The sequence below is a fragment of the Ceratotherium simum genome, chromosome 15, assembly GCF_057802395.1.
Source record: "Ceratotherium simum simum isolate JZ-2026a chromosome 15, ASM5780239v1, whole genome shotgun sequence".
Lineage (NCBI taxonomy): Eukaryota > Metazoa > Chordata > Mammalia > Perissodactyla > Rhinocerotidae > Ceratotherium > Ceratotherium simum.
The window spans coordinates 60,454,922-60,471,099 of NC_141914.1; the positions used below are offsets into that span (position 1 = coordinate 60,454,922).

At 39.3% G+C, this 16,178-nt stretch overlaps 1 protein-coding gene across 3 annotated transcripts; it reads right to left on the reverse strand.

Moving 5' to 3' along the window:
• Nucleotides 1-257: 257 nt before the first annotated feature.
• CCNL1 (cyclin L1) lies at nt 258-13,010 on the reverse strand. 3 transcript variants are annotated; one of them, XM_004441670.3, is made up of 11 exons: nt 12,638-13,005; nt 12,335-12,409; nt 11,754-11,863; nt 6,040-6,160; nt 4,633-4,697; nt 2,796-2,895; nt 2,578-2,682; nt 2,338-2,479; nt 1,986-2,097; nt 1,790-1,888; nt 258-1,060 (listed from the first exon to the last, which is right to left on the reverse strand). In XM_004441670.3, exons 1-11 carry the CDS (start codon nt 12,938-12,940, stop codon nt 712-714), a joined length of 1,581 nt encoding a protein of 526 aa, XP_004441727.1. In that variant the 5' UTR covers nt 12,941-13,005; the 3' UTR covers nt 258-711. The 3 variants fall into 3 exon arrangements, with proteins under 3 accessions (XP_004441727.1, XP_014651727.1, XP_087296231.1); XM_014796241.2 differs by lacking the exons at nt 258-1,060; nt 1,790-1,888; nt 1,986-2,097; nt 2,338-2,479; nt 2,578-2,682 and adding an exon at nt 4,381-4,394 and having other exon boundaries at nt 12,638-13,010; XM_087440105.1 differs by lacking the exons at nt 258-1,060; nt 1,790-1,888; nt 1,986-2,097; nt 2,338-2,479; nt 2,578-2,682 and having other exon boundaries at nt 2,796-4,394; nt 12,638-13,010.
• Nucleotides 13,011-16,178: the final 3,168 nt, after the last annotated feature.

Below are 16,178 nucleotides of genomic sequence, written 5' to 3' on the forward strand. Positions count from 1 at the left end.
GGATTGGTATAGTGCTACAACATAATATTTAATGTTCCATTGTTGGGCCACTGCCATTTGCTTTTCCATGTATACCTTCAAGTATACAGTGAAGGCTTTTATAATAGCTCTGGATGCACATAAAGAACTGCATTTTAATAACCTCAAAATACATCTAATGGAAGAAAGAGGTTTGTTAGAAAATCAGTACAGCCATTTTACTATTAAAATTTTTCTCTTTTTAATAATTTATTTAAATAAGATATTTGAAGGAGTAGTTTAGAAAAACAAGATTTGTATTTTATTTCGTTGTAAAAATCTTTACACATGCAGACAAACCAGTGTTAAGAAAGTATTCACCATCATTTAAACAAATAACCACTTAAATAGAACAGTGTCTGCAATTTTATCTGTATAAAAATAAGATACATTTTTACAGAATTCACGCTCCAGTTCTTATAGCAACAAACAATACACAACTATAAGTACAATTGAACCTGACCATGGTTTTCAATTAGATACTGCTAGGGCATTTTAATGTGCAAAAAAAAAAAAAAAAAAAAATTAACATAGTTCTTTTCAAAAGAAAATGTCCTCAGTGTTTCTAGAGACCTAGAGGGTTTCAAGAAATCAAATCCTAATCAGTTTGCCTTTAATGTTTTGATTATGAGTCCATACATCACACTGCAGGTGGGCACAACCAGGACCTGATGCAGGCTCAAAGGAAGAAAGTCAGCGCCTGTGCCTGCTGTGTCCTGAGCGGCTGCTACCGTGGTGCTTGCCTTTGTGGGACCTCTCAAAGGAGCGAGATCTTTCACGCCTGTCCCTGTGATGTCCCCTTTCGTGCCTGTGTTTCTTGGCAGCATCTGAGTGATCCCGAGACTTGCTCTGAGATCGAGAACGAGATTTTTTCCTTTTGTGACCATGTCTATTTGAGCTTTTTAAATCATCTCTGGCATGCTTGGCCTTAAGGTGAGGAGAACCATGATTATGATGTCTTCTTGGGCTTTCACTGTGACTGCGGGACCTGCTTCTTGATCTCGAGCTGTATGTTCCAGATCGACTCCGCCTATTATTATAACTTAGATAATAAAAATTTGAGGTTTAGATTCAGTTTCTACTGGAAACAGATTCTGGTGGTGTTCACAACAGGTTCAAAACAAAACTATCAACCTGTATCAATGACAGGCCAGACTGACTTTTTAATTTCCCCACCCCTCACTACCTCCCCTCCAGCCTGTAACACATTAGACAAATCTTAAAACAAAGGCACCACATGTCTATATTCCACGGAGCGGAGTAATTAGCATTTACAGTGTCCTAGATAGCTATGCTTTTTATTACTTCCTCCCATATGCTCAAAAGAGCCATTGAAAAGCCACAAGTAGCTAATAATCTAATTATACAGCTAACTACGGAAGATTCTGTGGCTACTGTCAACCTGATTATTGGTTATTAACAAGTGGTTAATGAAACATTCACGTTTTCTAACTGAAATCAGATAGAAAGACAACGCTTTCACATTATAAAAAGGATATTCTATGCCTCCACAGCACTGTGGCCAGCCCCTACAATTCTCCAAAAATCATGGGCAAAAATAGAATGCCATCAAGATACACCACCACACAACACATAAAAACGCCACACATGCAGCATATATTTCCAAACTCCATTCCCCATAATATACTTCATGTTAAAAGCCTTAATCTTGCCTAACTTGAAGATAGTCTATGTTCAATTTTTTTAAAAAAGCAGTAACCTTTAAAGATTCCCCATAAGACCACATCCCCTAAGAGAACTGCTTACTTACTGTCGTCTTGGAGTATGTGATCTAGAACGTGATCGCGTCCTTGACCTTGATCGGCTTGCACTTCTGCTATTTCTACTTCTCTTGCTGTCTTTTCTCACACTTCAAAAACACAGTATTTTAGTTACATACTTAGCGTGTTAGAATTTAAACACATAAAAAATTTTTCCGGCCAGTTTTCTAACTCAAGTACACTCACCCATTGTAAGGGCTTTTGGAAGCCTGTTGTCTATCCTCAGGTTCTTTTTTGACCATCTTGACATTAACGGAGATTGGTGACTTCTCCTCAGCTTTTACTTCTCTTGGTGATGCTTTTAAAAAAACATAATAAAGACATGTTAACTACAGGATTTAAGAGAGGGCTCGAAGTTGTTTCTAAACATAAGTCCAAGTACCATGCTTTCAAGGATCAGTCTTTAGGTGACCGCCACGAGAGACAACAGGAACTGCTTCTTAACATCATTATTTCTATGCAACTGATAAATACGAAAGCCTTCTATTAACCACACGCCTCCACCACCCAAGTTATTTCAATTCTGAATAAATCTTACATGGTTTAGAGGCTGGAGAAAATCCACCAAGGGTTGAAAGAGCTGGAGTTCCATCAGGATTCAACCCCTTTGCTTTTAACTTGGCTTCTTGTAAAGCTACTTTTCTTTTCTCTACTTCTTTTTCCAGCAATTCATAGTTTGGCTATTGGAAGAAAATGAAGTTAGTATTTCCCCCTTTACAGTAGTTTACATTCTTAGCACTGAGAAACAATTAGCTTAAACACAAGTGAACAGAATTACCTTTTTCCTAGTATAAAGCCTAAGTGTTTCTATGCAGATTTCCTGGATCTCCTCTTCAGTAGTACCAAAAAGAAGAAACCAATGGGGACGAGTTGGCAATGGAATCTAAACCATAAAAACAGAATGGTTTATTAGATTAAATTTTCACTGTTTTTATTAGGAGGACTGATAATTCTTGTGATTTCTCCTGTAGGACAAAACAGGCTATATATACCTACCTGAAGAGCTCTAGCTGCAAGGTAGATGCAAGCGCATGCTATAGTCTCTGGTTGAAATCGAACAAAGACATTGGTTCGAAGACTGTCATTCATATAATTCCTGAAAAATATTTCAACCATAAGCTTTGTATGTAAACAAACCAGTTCTTCTGAAGCTTACATAAAATTGGAGACTCAATCTACTTTATTCTTTTTTCTTCTCATATTTATATTTATATTCTAGCATGTAACAATTCTTAACTCAAAAATCAATAAGAGATAAGAATTTAACACTAGAACCATTCTTCAGCTTTTGTATATATGACCAAAGTCCTTTAAAATAATTCCATATTATTATTCCAGACAGAACTTACTTCTCAAGTTTTAAAAATATAATTCTCTGAAGAGCAATGCTTTGAAAGTTAATTCAGACATGACTAGTTTCAGAAATGATAAACCACTCCAACAATACTTCAAGCCATTAATTATTGACCATCTCTCCTTTATCCACAATAAAAAGCAGTGTCAACCAAGTTCTTTCAAAAACTCAAAATACTGTGACGGGTAAAAAGGCATTTTCAGTAAGCACTCATCAAATTATATTAAGAACACTGAGCTACTTCAGAAAATCTAGGTATGGAAGTGAAGAGCAATAAACATATAACAGCCTTGTTTACAAACCTTTTTTGTGACTATAAATAAAAGCAATATACTACTTCAGTTCATAAACTGATGGATCTTTTCATTAGTGAACCCTCCCCACAATATTCCTAAAGTATTGATGAAATTTTACAAATTGTTTAAAAGGTTAAACTGAAATTAAAGACTATTTCTTAAAAATCCTTACCCGTGAAAATTACTGATCTGTTTTATAGAACATATATTAAAAATGTCATCCATTTTATAAAAGCAATGAGACTTTTCTAATATTACTAATATTTACTGAGTCCAAAAGAAGTACGGCAGTCCTAAGTCCAGAACATAAAAAATATGTCATTTAAGTCCTGCACATCATCAACAGACTTGGAGACAGTAGTTGTGGCTGGACCACAAACTCGTTTTTACCTTTAAATAAGCCAGCACTCCAAATCACACATCTGCATCTCAGAAGTCCAAGTTCTATAGTGCTTACATTAACAATGTCTTTTAAAGAAGAAGTACTTCTAATATTATCGTCTGCAATAGCCCAGCAGCTATAAATTCACCCAATATAGGAATGGTGCCAATTTTAAGCTGCAAGTTGTAGCTTCCATTTCAGGTAGAATTCATGCTATACACTAAAAATAGAAATCTAGTCAAACTCCTAAGGAAAAAATCATTTAATTCATAATGGCTGAACAAGAAGTCTATCAAAAATGAACTATTCATTTTGATAGTTACAGGTATACATTAAATACATAGGCACGTTGAATAGTTACTTCTAGAAACAAATATACAAATCCTTTTGACACCCCGACAGAACTAGAAGATGCTGCCAGATGGATATGGACCACTTCAGTGAATCTCGGATGAGAGCTTGCACTGGATTGGCTGGAGAGCAGGGCAGCCAATCAGGCCATCCTGAGGTCATGGGCTGAAGTGCAGAGGGCAGAGTTCTATGACTTACCATCATGGACTACCCTTTAATCAAAGAGTAGAAAAAAGAAGAAAGTTAAATTGAGTTCTCCATCCAAAGTAATTAGTCAAGCCAAGAAAACAGGAAGCAGAAATAAGCATTATTTACCTTTTAATTAAAAAACAAAAAAACAAAAAGCATCAAAACAAACTCATCTCATTATTTTAGAAAGGGAAAATGAAACTTACTTTATTTCTGCTTCTGTTTTCCTAGCTAGAAAAGAAATGTAAAAAAGCAACTTACCAGGCAGTTTGAACCAGGGTTTGATTACGTTCACATTCTAAGACTTGTAAATACATAACAATGATCTGAAGGACAAGGGAAAAAAACTCAATTTAGCATATCAGTGGTTCTTTCAGAGTACAGTGTTCAATGAACATAGGTAACTGAAAGTGTTAGATGCAAGTTTTAATTCTTCTATAAACTGCATAGATAATACAGACCAACCTAAAAGATACCTGAGCATCAATGTGGGTTATAAAAATTATGTTTAAAAGTATGTTCCACAATTGTACAGAAAACAAATGGGAGTTAATCAATTCCATTAAAAATAATACCTAATTCTTCATGGACACTTTACTGTGTGACATGGCACTATACTAGATTCTTGCATTCAATCTCCCAAGGTACAATTCTACATGTCCAAAATCCCCAAAAACTATGTTTTTAAAAATTTACACAATGGGTATAATACATAGTATGTAACACTCAGAATGCGTATTACAGTAAGTAATCAAACACTAATATTTTTACAGTGAAGCTTATCACACCGAAGTGTGATAAATAAAAACTACACACAAGGGCCAGCCCCGTGGCATAGCTGTTGCTCCACTGCTGGCGGCCCAGGTTGGGATCCCGGGTGTGCACTGACACACCACTTGTCCAGCCATGCTGTGGTGGCATCCCATATAAAGTGGAGGAAGATGGGCACAGATGTTAGCCCAGGGCTGGTCTTCCTCAGCAAAAAGAGGAGGATTGGCATGGATGTTAGCTCAGGGCTGACCTTCCTCACACACACATACAAAAACTACACGTAAGTAGCTTTACCTCAACTCAGGTCACATCTTTCTGGACCCGTATTCATCATCATTCCCACTTTACAATTTTAGACATGTGGAATCTGAGGAACAGAGATATCTGCCAAGGTCACACAGCTAATGGCAGAGACAAGTTTCTATCCCAGACAGTCCTACCTCGAGAGCACCCATTTTGTAACCATTCTGCTATTACTTATGTTGATCATATGAAAGCCAAGAGATGCTGGAGAAACCTATGAGTGTTCAATAACGGTAACAGGGAGCAGTCACCACGCTTTGAGCATTTTATTAGGCGACAGGTAGTGTGCCAGGTACTTTTGCAAATACATGTTATTTATTCCTTGGAACAAGGTATTTCACAATCTTCATTTTCTAGGTAGGGAAACTGAGTTAACCACAGAGGTAAAAATAACTTATCTGTGTCCACACAATAAAGGTGAATATTTGAACCCAAGTCTTTTTTACTCCCATTTTACTGAGAAATTTCAATATCCAAAAGGATGCTTTTTAAAACCAAGGTTAACTCTCCAGTATAAACATAATATAAAGTCAGGTAAAATTTTAAGAAAAACCCTAATACTTACGAATGTAATTTCTGTACTCTACGACTCACCTTATGGGGATGCTTGACATGAACACAAAATCCCAACTCCTTTAGTACCCTCCTTTCTGCCTTGATAACTTGATTTTTGGTGTTAATGTAGTTCTGATCAAGGATCAGGGGGCTTGGAGTCCTATAGTTTGTAAGAAATAAAATCAAAACTGTTTTGCACATCCAAAAAATTTTATTTGTGGCATCTCCATTTTCCCTTCCAACCAACTATTGGCAACAGAAACCAGCTTTTTAAACTCCTGCAAACAAGTTAAAGCATTAATCTTGTGCTGTCCAAGTTATGCTAATTAAATATATCCTTTCTACACTAAGTTCCTATGGAAACTAACGCAACCCTGTAATGACAAAAAATTCACTCTAATGCTCTTGGATTTATCCTTGTTGATTTTTTCATACAGATTATGAGTATACATATTGATTAACTCAAGTGACAGCTTGATTTATTATCATAAACCCCATTAGTCTCCAGACTCTTTCCAATGACAAAACAAATGTGCTCTTGAAGATATTTACTGTAAAGACCTCATAACATTACAGTGACTTTACTCGTTTTATAAAATATCAACTATTGGCTAGTTTTACAGCCAAAATAAAAATCAGGGGAAAAAATGGTGATTAGCTAATCCAGATTCCCACAAATGGGCAATTTCTTTAAACAAATTGTTCTAAGAATCTATCTCTGCTAAAGAAAATAAGCTGAAAACTAAAGATTCAGCTCACTTAGCAATGTTTTAAAAATCAGATTTGAAACTCAAAGTGATCAACAAAAACCAGGCCTAATTTTGGCCACAGTTGTAGTTATTAGGTAACATTTTTAGTATGCAATGCAAAAGAGAAGGGAAGACCACAATGAGGGAACCAGAACAACAGTCAAGGTCTCTGTGCCAGACTAAATTTCAATACCTTCAAAAACTATGATGTAGAAGGTTATACATCAGTGGTTCAATGCTTTGGAAATAGCACATTCAATTAAAAGACTATCTTATTCGTGTCTTAAAATGCAAAACTAGTTTCTTATTGAGAAGTGTGTTTTTAGTCAGGACTTGGACTTTTTACTTAAGAGCCTATGAAATGTACCAATGTCCTTCGTTTGATACGTTTTTAGATGCAACAAAGAGTACATTTTTATTAAGACACTGATCATATGTACGTATATGGGTAAAACATTTAAATATTTTCCCCCATATGCAATTCATTTTCAGCCAAAAGATTCAAGAGTTTTTGCTCTGGGCAGAACACAACATCTATTTTTAAAAGACAGTCATTCTGAATATTACTCCAACTCACAACTCTTTTCACCATGCACACCAAATCCAGAAAAATGTAAGCTCATATTTTAAAGTCAAAAACCTATTTAAATACGTCCACTTGAGGATTAGAAAACAATTGGAAATAAGCTACACTAACTACTCCCACAGAAACATGTTATCAGAGTAAAAATCAGCTATCATATTTACTTCCCTTACCTTCTCCCATTTAAAATTATAAAATCTGGAATGCTTACTACACTATTTCAAATTACTCTATACTATATATACAAGACAAAAGGTGGCAAAGCTGATAAGATGGAAAAGCTGTGACTCAAATTAACAATGCTGAAAATGGCCTTCACTCAGTTCAATTCCTATCACAGCTACGAAAGGTGTGAGAAATGAGGCCACCAATTGGGGAGAAGACTAATTTCTAACGTAAAAATATAACAATGAATTCATTTTATCAGGACAGTAAGCTACAAGTTAATTGCTCTTAGGGAAAAAAATTAAATTTAACTCAAATGAGAACAAATCAATGTACGTATATGCATTCCAAAGATCTCAAGGTTTAAGATTTTTCAGGTTTTATCATTACAAGAAGTTTGGAAAAACATCAAATCCACCTCCGACTCTGACGACTGGTTATCTGACGGCCCTCCTTCAACAGGCATTAGTAGACAGACTATCTCTGGTGTTAAAAAGCTGCACACACTTTAACTCAACCTCTCTGTAATTCAAACAGTAAACTGCACCATTAGAATCCTCATAAAACTAAAATGTTACAAAAGCAGTTTTGTCTCATTTTCCCCATTTATGTTGAGTAAACTCATTTACATCTCTCACTAGGCTTGCTTTAAGAGTTGCCTTCAAATTCTGTTAAAATTCATTTTTCTTGCAATTAACCAGCTAAACACTTGTTTGAGTTATGCTATCATCTGGTCCCAAATTAGGCTTAATCATTCATTAATTCTGCTTACATGAATTATTCTCCATCTAGACTGCCAGAATCTTTTCCTTTTTTTTGGTGTGAAAATCCCAGTAATATCAAAACCAATTATATACTCAACTTCTTAGGCTCGCAGTTGTCAAAGGTAGCTTTGTGAATGTCTAACCTCATACTTCATTTGTTCAGAACTGGCTTTACCTCACAAATCAAGGAAAGCCCAATGAACGTGTAATTTACAAACCTTATAAAGATTATTTTGTATCAGAAATAGAAAAATGTATCCCCACAAATCAGCAGTAACAAAAGGTTCAAGTAAACTAAGCAAGTGATTTCTTCACTTATATTAACAAAGTATCAGTCAGTACTTTCTGTGGTAACAAGCACAATAAATTGAATTAAGGCTTCCTAGAATTTCTTCTTCCCCAATTAGATACACTTTTGTTTCCAACAAAACTGATGAAGCAGCATTTTGAAGTCTCTTAAAAAGAAAGCATCTACTCAGAGAAAAAAATTTTTCCTTATCAACAACCAAAGCAAACCCCACCTCTCCTGCTTTTAAGTTTGTCAGATTTTTCAGATTAACGTAAATGAAAAGAACAATTTTCCAATTTAAATAGGACATCTTGGGCTTTGGTCCTTGGAAGCTTATTATCTGGTCTCAGAATAGCTACTTTTCCTTTAGCATAACCAATTTAGTTGAAATACAACTTAACAAAAAAAAGGAAAAAAATTAGGATTAGGTGGTCCAAACATGGTTCGTCTCACTGCGTGGTACAAGGACTGAGAAAATTTGGAACTACTTCTTCAAGAGACTACACTAAAGCAAGGTGAGCAGTTTATAAAGAGGCAGAGAATGCTACTCAGTATAGAGAAATTTGTAACGCCTACTTCAAAGGAACATTCTTTCTGTAGTAGTGTTTAAACAAACTAAAGGCCACCTTTAGAACCACCAAAATAAACCACAGAGATTAACTAAATGACAACACCACTTAAGACCTTTCCAACTCTTATCAGCGACCTATACACACGTCAAAAATACCAGATCATATTCACCAATGAGAGTGGTTGCACCAGTCTCTGAAGACTTGTCTTCTTTCACACCTTACACTACATACGTGGGATCCTTAAAACTACAGAAAACCCTTAATTTGCTGGGAATACACTGCACCTCAAAAGCAAATTCTAATTCCAAACTACTGAAACGAAAAAGTGATCTTTCCTTTAAATTCAGCCATTTTATTCTGTGTTTAAAAGACAATTATCAAACTACAAAAAATTGAAGGAAAAAGTCAAATAAACCAGGATGGGGCTTGGGCATTGGTACTTTCTAAAAGCTCCTGTGGTGATTCTAACTGGTAGCCAGGACTGAATAACGACGACCGAAAGGCTACAAAAATGATGGTACCTCTGTAATTATCAAGGCCACACCACAATGGACAGCTATGCATAAACTAGATTAAAATAAACAGCATCAAGATAAACTGATATACATTACCTAAGGTGTAATATCGACAGTACTTTCTAATAACATTAAACTATGTAAAAAAAACTAAGCTACAGTTTTAATAACTTGGACAGCAAAGACAAAAGCTTATAACAAGGAACAGGAGTTTTTCTAAATGGTTCACCAGTGGCCAACCTGTTAGTCCCCGATTCCAGTGACCTATTCTCAGAGCACTGGCTTCTCCTTGGGGATTTTCGATACTTCACTCACTGTTGCCATGACGACAGCTTCATCTCTATGTACCACTCCACATCACCCAGGCTTTGGTAAATGTAGCTGGTCGCTGTATAGTCGGTTGCAAGGGAAAAAAGAGTTGAAGTTAATAACATATACAAGTTACGTGTCTGAGTAAACTTGTAATATGCATAGAAACACTTTTACATCCTGCTTTAAAAAAACGGCTTCCATGCAATTAACTCCTTTTAAATTTCATGCTATAATCAGACTTCTAAGACTGAGACAAAATCAATTTCTCTGTAATAATGACCAAAAAAAAAGGCACTGTTATATCAGACTCAACAGTCAGGTGAGATGTTTTAAATTCCGGAGTCTTTATAGTTAAGAAGACCTACTCTAACATCAAGAAAGAATCTAAGTTGCACAGAAAAATTTCCGATTATCATTATAAGCGGTAACATAATAGTAGATACAATGGTTCAAAGAACACTAACAGAAAACTATTTCCTTTAATCAAATATAGAATCCTTTGACTAAAGATAAAGAGCCTTTTTATAAGAGTCATTTTGTTTTAAAGACCCTGGAGAAATCAGCTAGATATTGAGATGCAAATTTTAGCTCAGACCATACTAAACACCAATTTGAAATATTCCTTATTTCCAAGGATTCCTCACCAAGAAGCTAAAAGATATTTTAAAATGAAATAAAAAATTAGTCTATCCCTGGACACAGTTAGGGTGAATGAGAAAAGATGACGGAAAAAAGCAAGTATGTAAGAAACCTGAAAAAATGCTGTGAAAACGATCTGGGTAGCAATGTTCAGACTTTTTAACTAGACTAATCGTTTTGAAGTTACTTTACTGTTTGCTTGTCTGAGTAGTTCCATTACGGCTAACTTTTAGATGCAGCCAATAACGACCACTCACGTAGGATACTAATTTGGCACTAACCAGCGCCCAACCGCCACAACAACCTAAAATCCTTTTATAACTACCTTCCTTTCCAACTCAATACAAGCTTGTCTAACATCACCGTTTCTTAAAAAGCGAACACAAGAACTAACCTACACTAAAAATACCCTTCTGCAGCATGTATTACAAGTCATCTGTAGACCCAGGAAGCCCTGCAACTACAACTTTTTGGTACAGCCTCACATGAACACATAGATCCACACGAAGTGTTATCATACAACCAAACACCTGTAAGAGGACACTATTTTGATCTCTGTTTTCTTACAAGATCAAATAAACGGGCCTTCTTTAAATGCAACCCAATCAATCAGTTATTACTCTAACTCACTCACTGAGACTATATCTGACCAAAACAAATACCTGTTTAATCCCTTTGACTTCAAACTTCAAACTTTATCATCCTGCAGTCCTTTCAGATCCGGTATTATGCGATATATCGTAGTTCAATGTGGAGAAGTATTCTAACAAAAGCCAACCTCAATATTAACTTGAACTGCAGTGTTTAAACTTCCAGCTTTCAGTCTTCCAGAGAGGGGAGGGGGTAAATAACTTACAGAATACACTCACACTTGAGCCAAACGTATTCCCTTTCTTGTTTAATTTGAAGCCACAGGACTGGCTTCACAGCACTGTTAGGATTCTCCATAAATGCAACTGCCTCTACAAACTTCAGATAGCTGGTTAATTGTGGGTTTTTCAAGTTTATTTAAGTATTAACGTGCTCCTATGTGAATTTTAATACCTAAATTGAAGTCAGTTTTCCTTTGTATTCATTTTAACTTGAAAGGAAAGAATGTTTTGATTTGATGATTGGTGCACAGCACAGTAGTAGCAAGAGATGTTGCTTTCAATGTCAATCTTACCTTTTTCCTCTTAACTGGCGTAGATGGTGAAATACATTAATCACATCTCTTATTCTTCGAGGAGCTTCTTCAATTTTTGATGCAAGATTAATACAAGCCATGGCAACAATCTGAAAGAATCCACAATCCGATACAAAGTTGTTAGAGTATGGCCCTCTCACGTAAAGTCAGGAAAAAGTGCCCCTTCTCAAACCCTAACAGACTGACTTCGTTGAAGACACTTTAAGACACACCTCGCACAGCCTTTGGTGAAATAAAATTACAACTCACCTTTCTAAACCACAGGCTTTCCAACTATACTATTACTTTACTTTCTTTTACACCTTAATTCCTCTTAATTTCGAATCCAGAGTCAAGCTCACTCTCATAAGGGTTTTGCTTTTGATCGAAAATTCTAATCCTTGCTAAGAGGGCACCTAGGCTCAGGACGCACTTCCCAGTTTCTAAAACCCATTCCGAGAGCCCCTCCTTCCCGGGGGTGAGAACCAGCACAAAGGCCTGACCTAACCCCTCCCTCTGACATCACCCCCCTTCCCGTTTCCGGTGAAGAAATCCCCTTCCACCGCCCCCGCGGCGCTCACCTCGAAACTGTGTTTGACGAAAGACTTGGAATAGAAGAAGCGGTGAAACAGCACCTGCCCGGTTGCCATCGCCACCTGCAGACAAGAGCGCAGACCGGAAGCGCAGGGTCAGGCGGGCCGCACGGCGCCGCCGCCATTTTGTGCCGCCCGCTCCCTCCGCTCCCTCCCTCCCCGGCCCGCCGGAACGGCCGGCCCGGCTCCGCCAGGCCCGCGCCGAACAGCCCGAGGGCCGTCCCTCCGTGCCGGCCGCGGCGGCGCGGGACGCCGCGGGCAAGAGGGAGCCGGCCGGGCCGGAGCACTGACCTGTGGCAGCCGGAGCAGAATACCGGCCGACTGGATGAGCTCGCAGCCCAGGATGCGCAGGTCTGTCTCGCTGGGCAGGTCGAGCCCGTCCTGCATAGACGGGGTGGGCGAGAGCCGCTCCTCCGGGATCAGCGAGTGGTCGATGGTGAGCGAAACTTCCGAGTAGAGGCGGTCGCCGATCAAGATCCCTCCCGTCGTGGTCGTCGTCGTGGTCGTCGTCCCGGAGCTGGAGCCCCCCGCACTCGGGGCGGCCGACGAGGCGGCGGCGGCAGCGGTCGCGGTCGGGTGAGGCCCGGACGCCATCGTCTCAGCGATCTGCACGCACGCCCGACGCCGTCGCAACCCGGAGCGAGACTAACCAGCGTTCTCGGCGCGACGGATTTTCCCGTGACCGCCGGGCGCGGCCGCATCACGCAGCGTGCGCTTCCGCCTGACGTCACCACGCCGGCCGGCGAGCCAACTAGTCCCTTAAGCCGCGCCTGCGCCCTAGAGCTTCCGCCCGCCGGCCCGGGAGCCGCGGCTCCGGGGTACGGCCCTTGGGTGTACGGAGTAACCCCTGTGCTGCGGCCGGTGAGGCAGTGGGGATGCCGTATCTTTGGCTAAAACACGTTCAAGCCGCCTTGTTTGTAATATTTTTAGCCCCAAGAATAATAAAGGAGCTATACAAGACACCTTCGCCCCAGGTTAGCGTCGGCGCGTTTCCTGGAGCCGCGCGCGGTGCGGTGGCGTGTCCAGGACGCGAGCCCTGCCCCTCAGCCGCTCCTACGCTCGCGTTCGCGCGGCGCGGGCTCCGCGAGTGCCGAGGGAAGGTGGGCCCCCTCGCCCGCACTGGCAGATGGGTACGGTTACCCTGGTGTGTGCGGACGAACTTGTAACTTAAAGTGACCTGAGAGGAATCTGGAGAGGACTGCTTTACAGTATTTTTAGAAAACGGGACTGTGAACTGCATCGGTGCCCGGAAAAGCCGTCTAGTGAGCGTGTGGTTCCAGGAGCATGGAAGTAGGGCGAGGGGTCCCGTAAGGATGGGAGGGGGGCTGCTGTCGAGCGTTGCTGGTGAAACTCAGGCGAGAGCTGGGACGGCGCCACGGCTTTCAGTAATCTGGAAAATCCGTGCTTTCCAAAGATAGTTTCAGGGCGAGGACTGGACAGCGGTAATCTGATTATGCTCTGGAGTCTCGGTATTCACACGTGGTTACCGCAGGGAGGCAGAACCGGAGCAATCCATCTCATTCATATTTTTGTCCTTTATGATATTAGCTAGCAATTCCCCAAAATTTCCTCAAATTTGAAGTAAAAACTGATACTGATCCAAACTACTAAAGTCTAGAGTTGGAGGAAAAGGAGTAGATCTTTGTTAACTCCAACCATCTTTTTGTCCCAGCTTGAACTTCTGAGATGTTGTCCAGGGAGGAGAAGCCCCCTTTTCCTTTCTATGCCGTGGCTCGGTTTTAAGGCTTCATTTGTTTAATTATGAAAAGTACATTGAAACTTGGATCTACAGAGCAAAGGGAGTTTGAGTATATTTCAGCATTTGTCAGTGATGTCACTAAAGCAAAACATTTGAAAACCTGATTTTTTAAGAAAAGCATTAAATCAATTTTAGTAAAGCTTTTCATAAGTAGTTCTGAACCCTGGCTGCACATTAGGCCATTTTCTGAGGAGCTTTTAAAACATCCTGTTGCCTGAGCCTTACCAGCAGGTTGGTTGATGTAGTTGGATTGGGGTGGGCCCAGCCAGTGGGTGGATTTTGCCCATCCTCCAGTGACTTAGTGTTCAGCCAGGGTTGAGCAACATGACTCTGAGAGTGTAATTCTCCCCCTGGCTGAAGCCCTTGACCTCTCTGCGTGTCACCTCCACCTTTCTAACTAGGCTGCTTCCAGGGAAACTTCCCTCCTCAGTATTCAGGAGGGATTTAAAATACTGTAACAAATTTTGAAATCTTTAAAAACTAATTTTTTTTTTAATATTTCTTTTCTTTTTTTTGAGGAATATCAGCCCTGAGCTAACATCCATGCTAATCCTCCTCTTTTTGCTGAGGAAGACCGGCTCTGAGCTATCATCTATTGCCAATCTTCCTCCTTTTTTTCCCCCAAAGCCCCAGTAGATAGTAGTATGTCATAGTTGCACATCCTTCTAGTTGCTGTACGTGGGATGCAGCCTCAGCATGGCTGGAGAAGCGGTGCGTTGGTGCGCGCCCGGGATCCGAACCCGGGTTGTCAGTAGCGCAGCGCGAGCACTTAACCACTAAGCCACGGGCCGGCCCTAAAACCTAATTGATGATTTGCTATTTTCCTGGTTCTGATACTCTGCTATGGTTGTGTAAGATAGTATTGTGGCAAGTTGGGTGAATGGTGCACATGAACTCTGCTGTTTTAACAACTTCTTGTGAGTCTTCAATTATTTCAAAATAAAAAGTGAGAAAACCACTAATTGATAATATGCTTCATTGAAACATTGAGCTTCAGTGAAATCACCACCTATATTTGTAAGGACTTGAGAGTAATATAATCAAACTTATTTTTGACTATTTTAAGAAAATTTTTCTCTTTAGAGGGTGTTGTACCATGTCTCTCTGAAAGCTGACTTGGTCTTATCTTGATATATTTTATATTTTTACACTCTAGGTCCATTATTAATCCAGAAAAGTTCACAAGCATAGAAGGGAGAAATTCTGGGATGAGGAGGAGTTACTTGCTTTACTCCTGATATCTTTTCCCAGTGGACCTCCCTGCCCCCCACCTCCTGTGTCTGGCAGTCATTTCCAGAAGAGTAGAACCACCCAGACTATTCCACATCTTTGTGACCATTTCCCACTCCCTTCTGACAGTACCTCAGATTTTATCCAATAGATACGACTATTTTCACTGTTCCCCCCTTTGGCTTCAACAAAAGTGGTAGAGGAAGTGGGCCAGCATTTTATTTACTTAGCATTAACTCATCAAACTGTGATGGTACTTTTTAATTTCTTTTTTTAAAAACCTGTGACTAATTCAAAAGATGGAAAGCAATGTGTCTAGTGGTTCTGCTCCACAAGGTTGTCTTAAGGACAGGGTTAAAAAAATTTTTTTATGACTCCCATATCCTTTTCAGGATCAAATTCCAGAAAAATCATGGTTTGGAAAAGTTGTTACATTGTTTTTAAGTTATTTTTTAAAAAGTTGTTTTTCTATGTACCTACTTCCAAAACATCAACATTAACATGCGGAAAGACTATAAGACCTATTCAGAGTTACAAAGGATCCAGGATTGGGAAGGGTAAAGCATATGCTTTACTTGTATAAAAGCATTAGTAGAAATGAGTTCAGGCAAATGAGATGTTCCATTAGAAAGGTAATGATTGAATTCTTTGTTATTTGAAGAAAAAATGGAAGGGTAAGTCTGTAATATATTTTATATATTCTTTCTCAACAGAGGTAGACCTTCTGGTAGACTCTGAGTTCACCCATGCCTACAAGGAAATCAGTGATAACCGGAGTAAAGTTGCATTTTTACTGTTTCAAGACCTGCAGCTTCAGATGATGACTGAAGAGATGAATGGAAT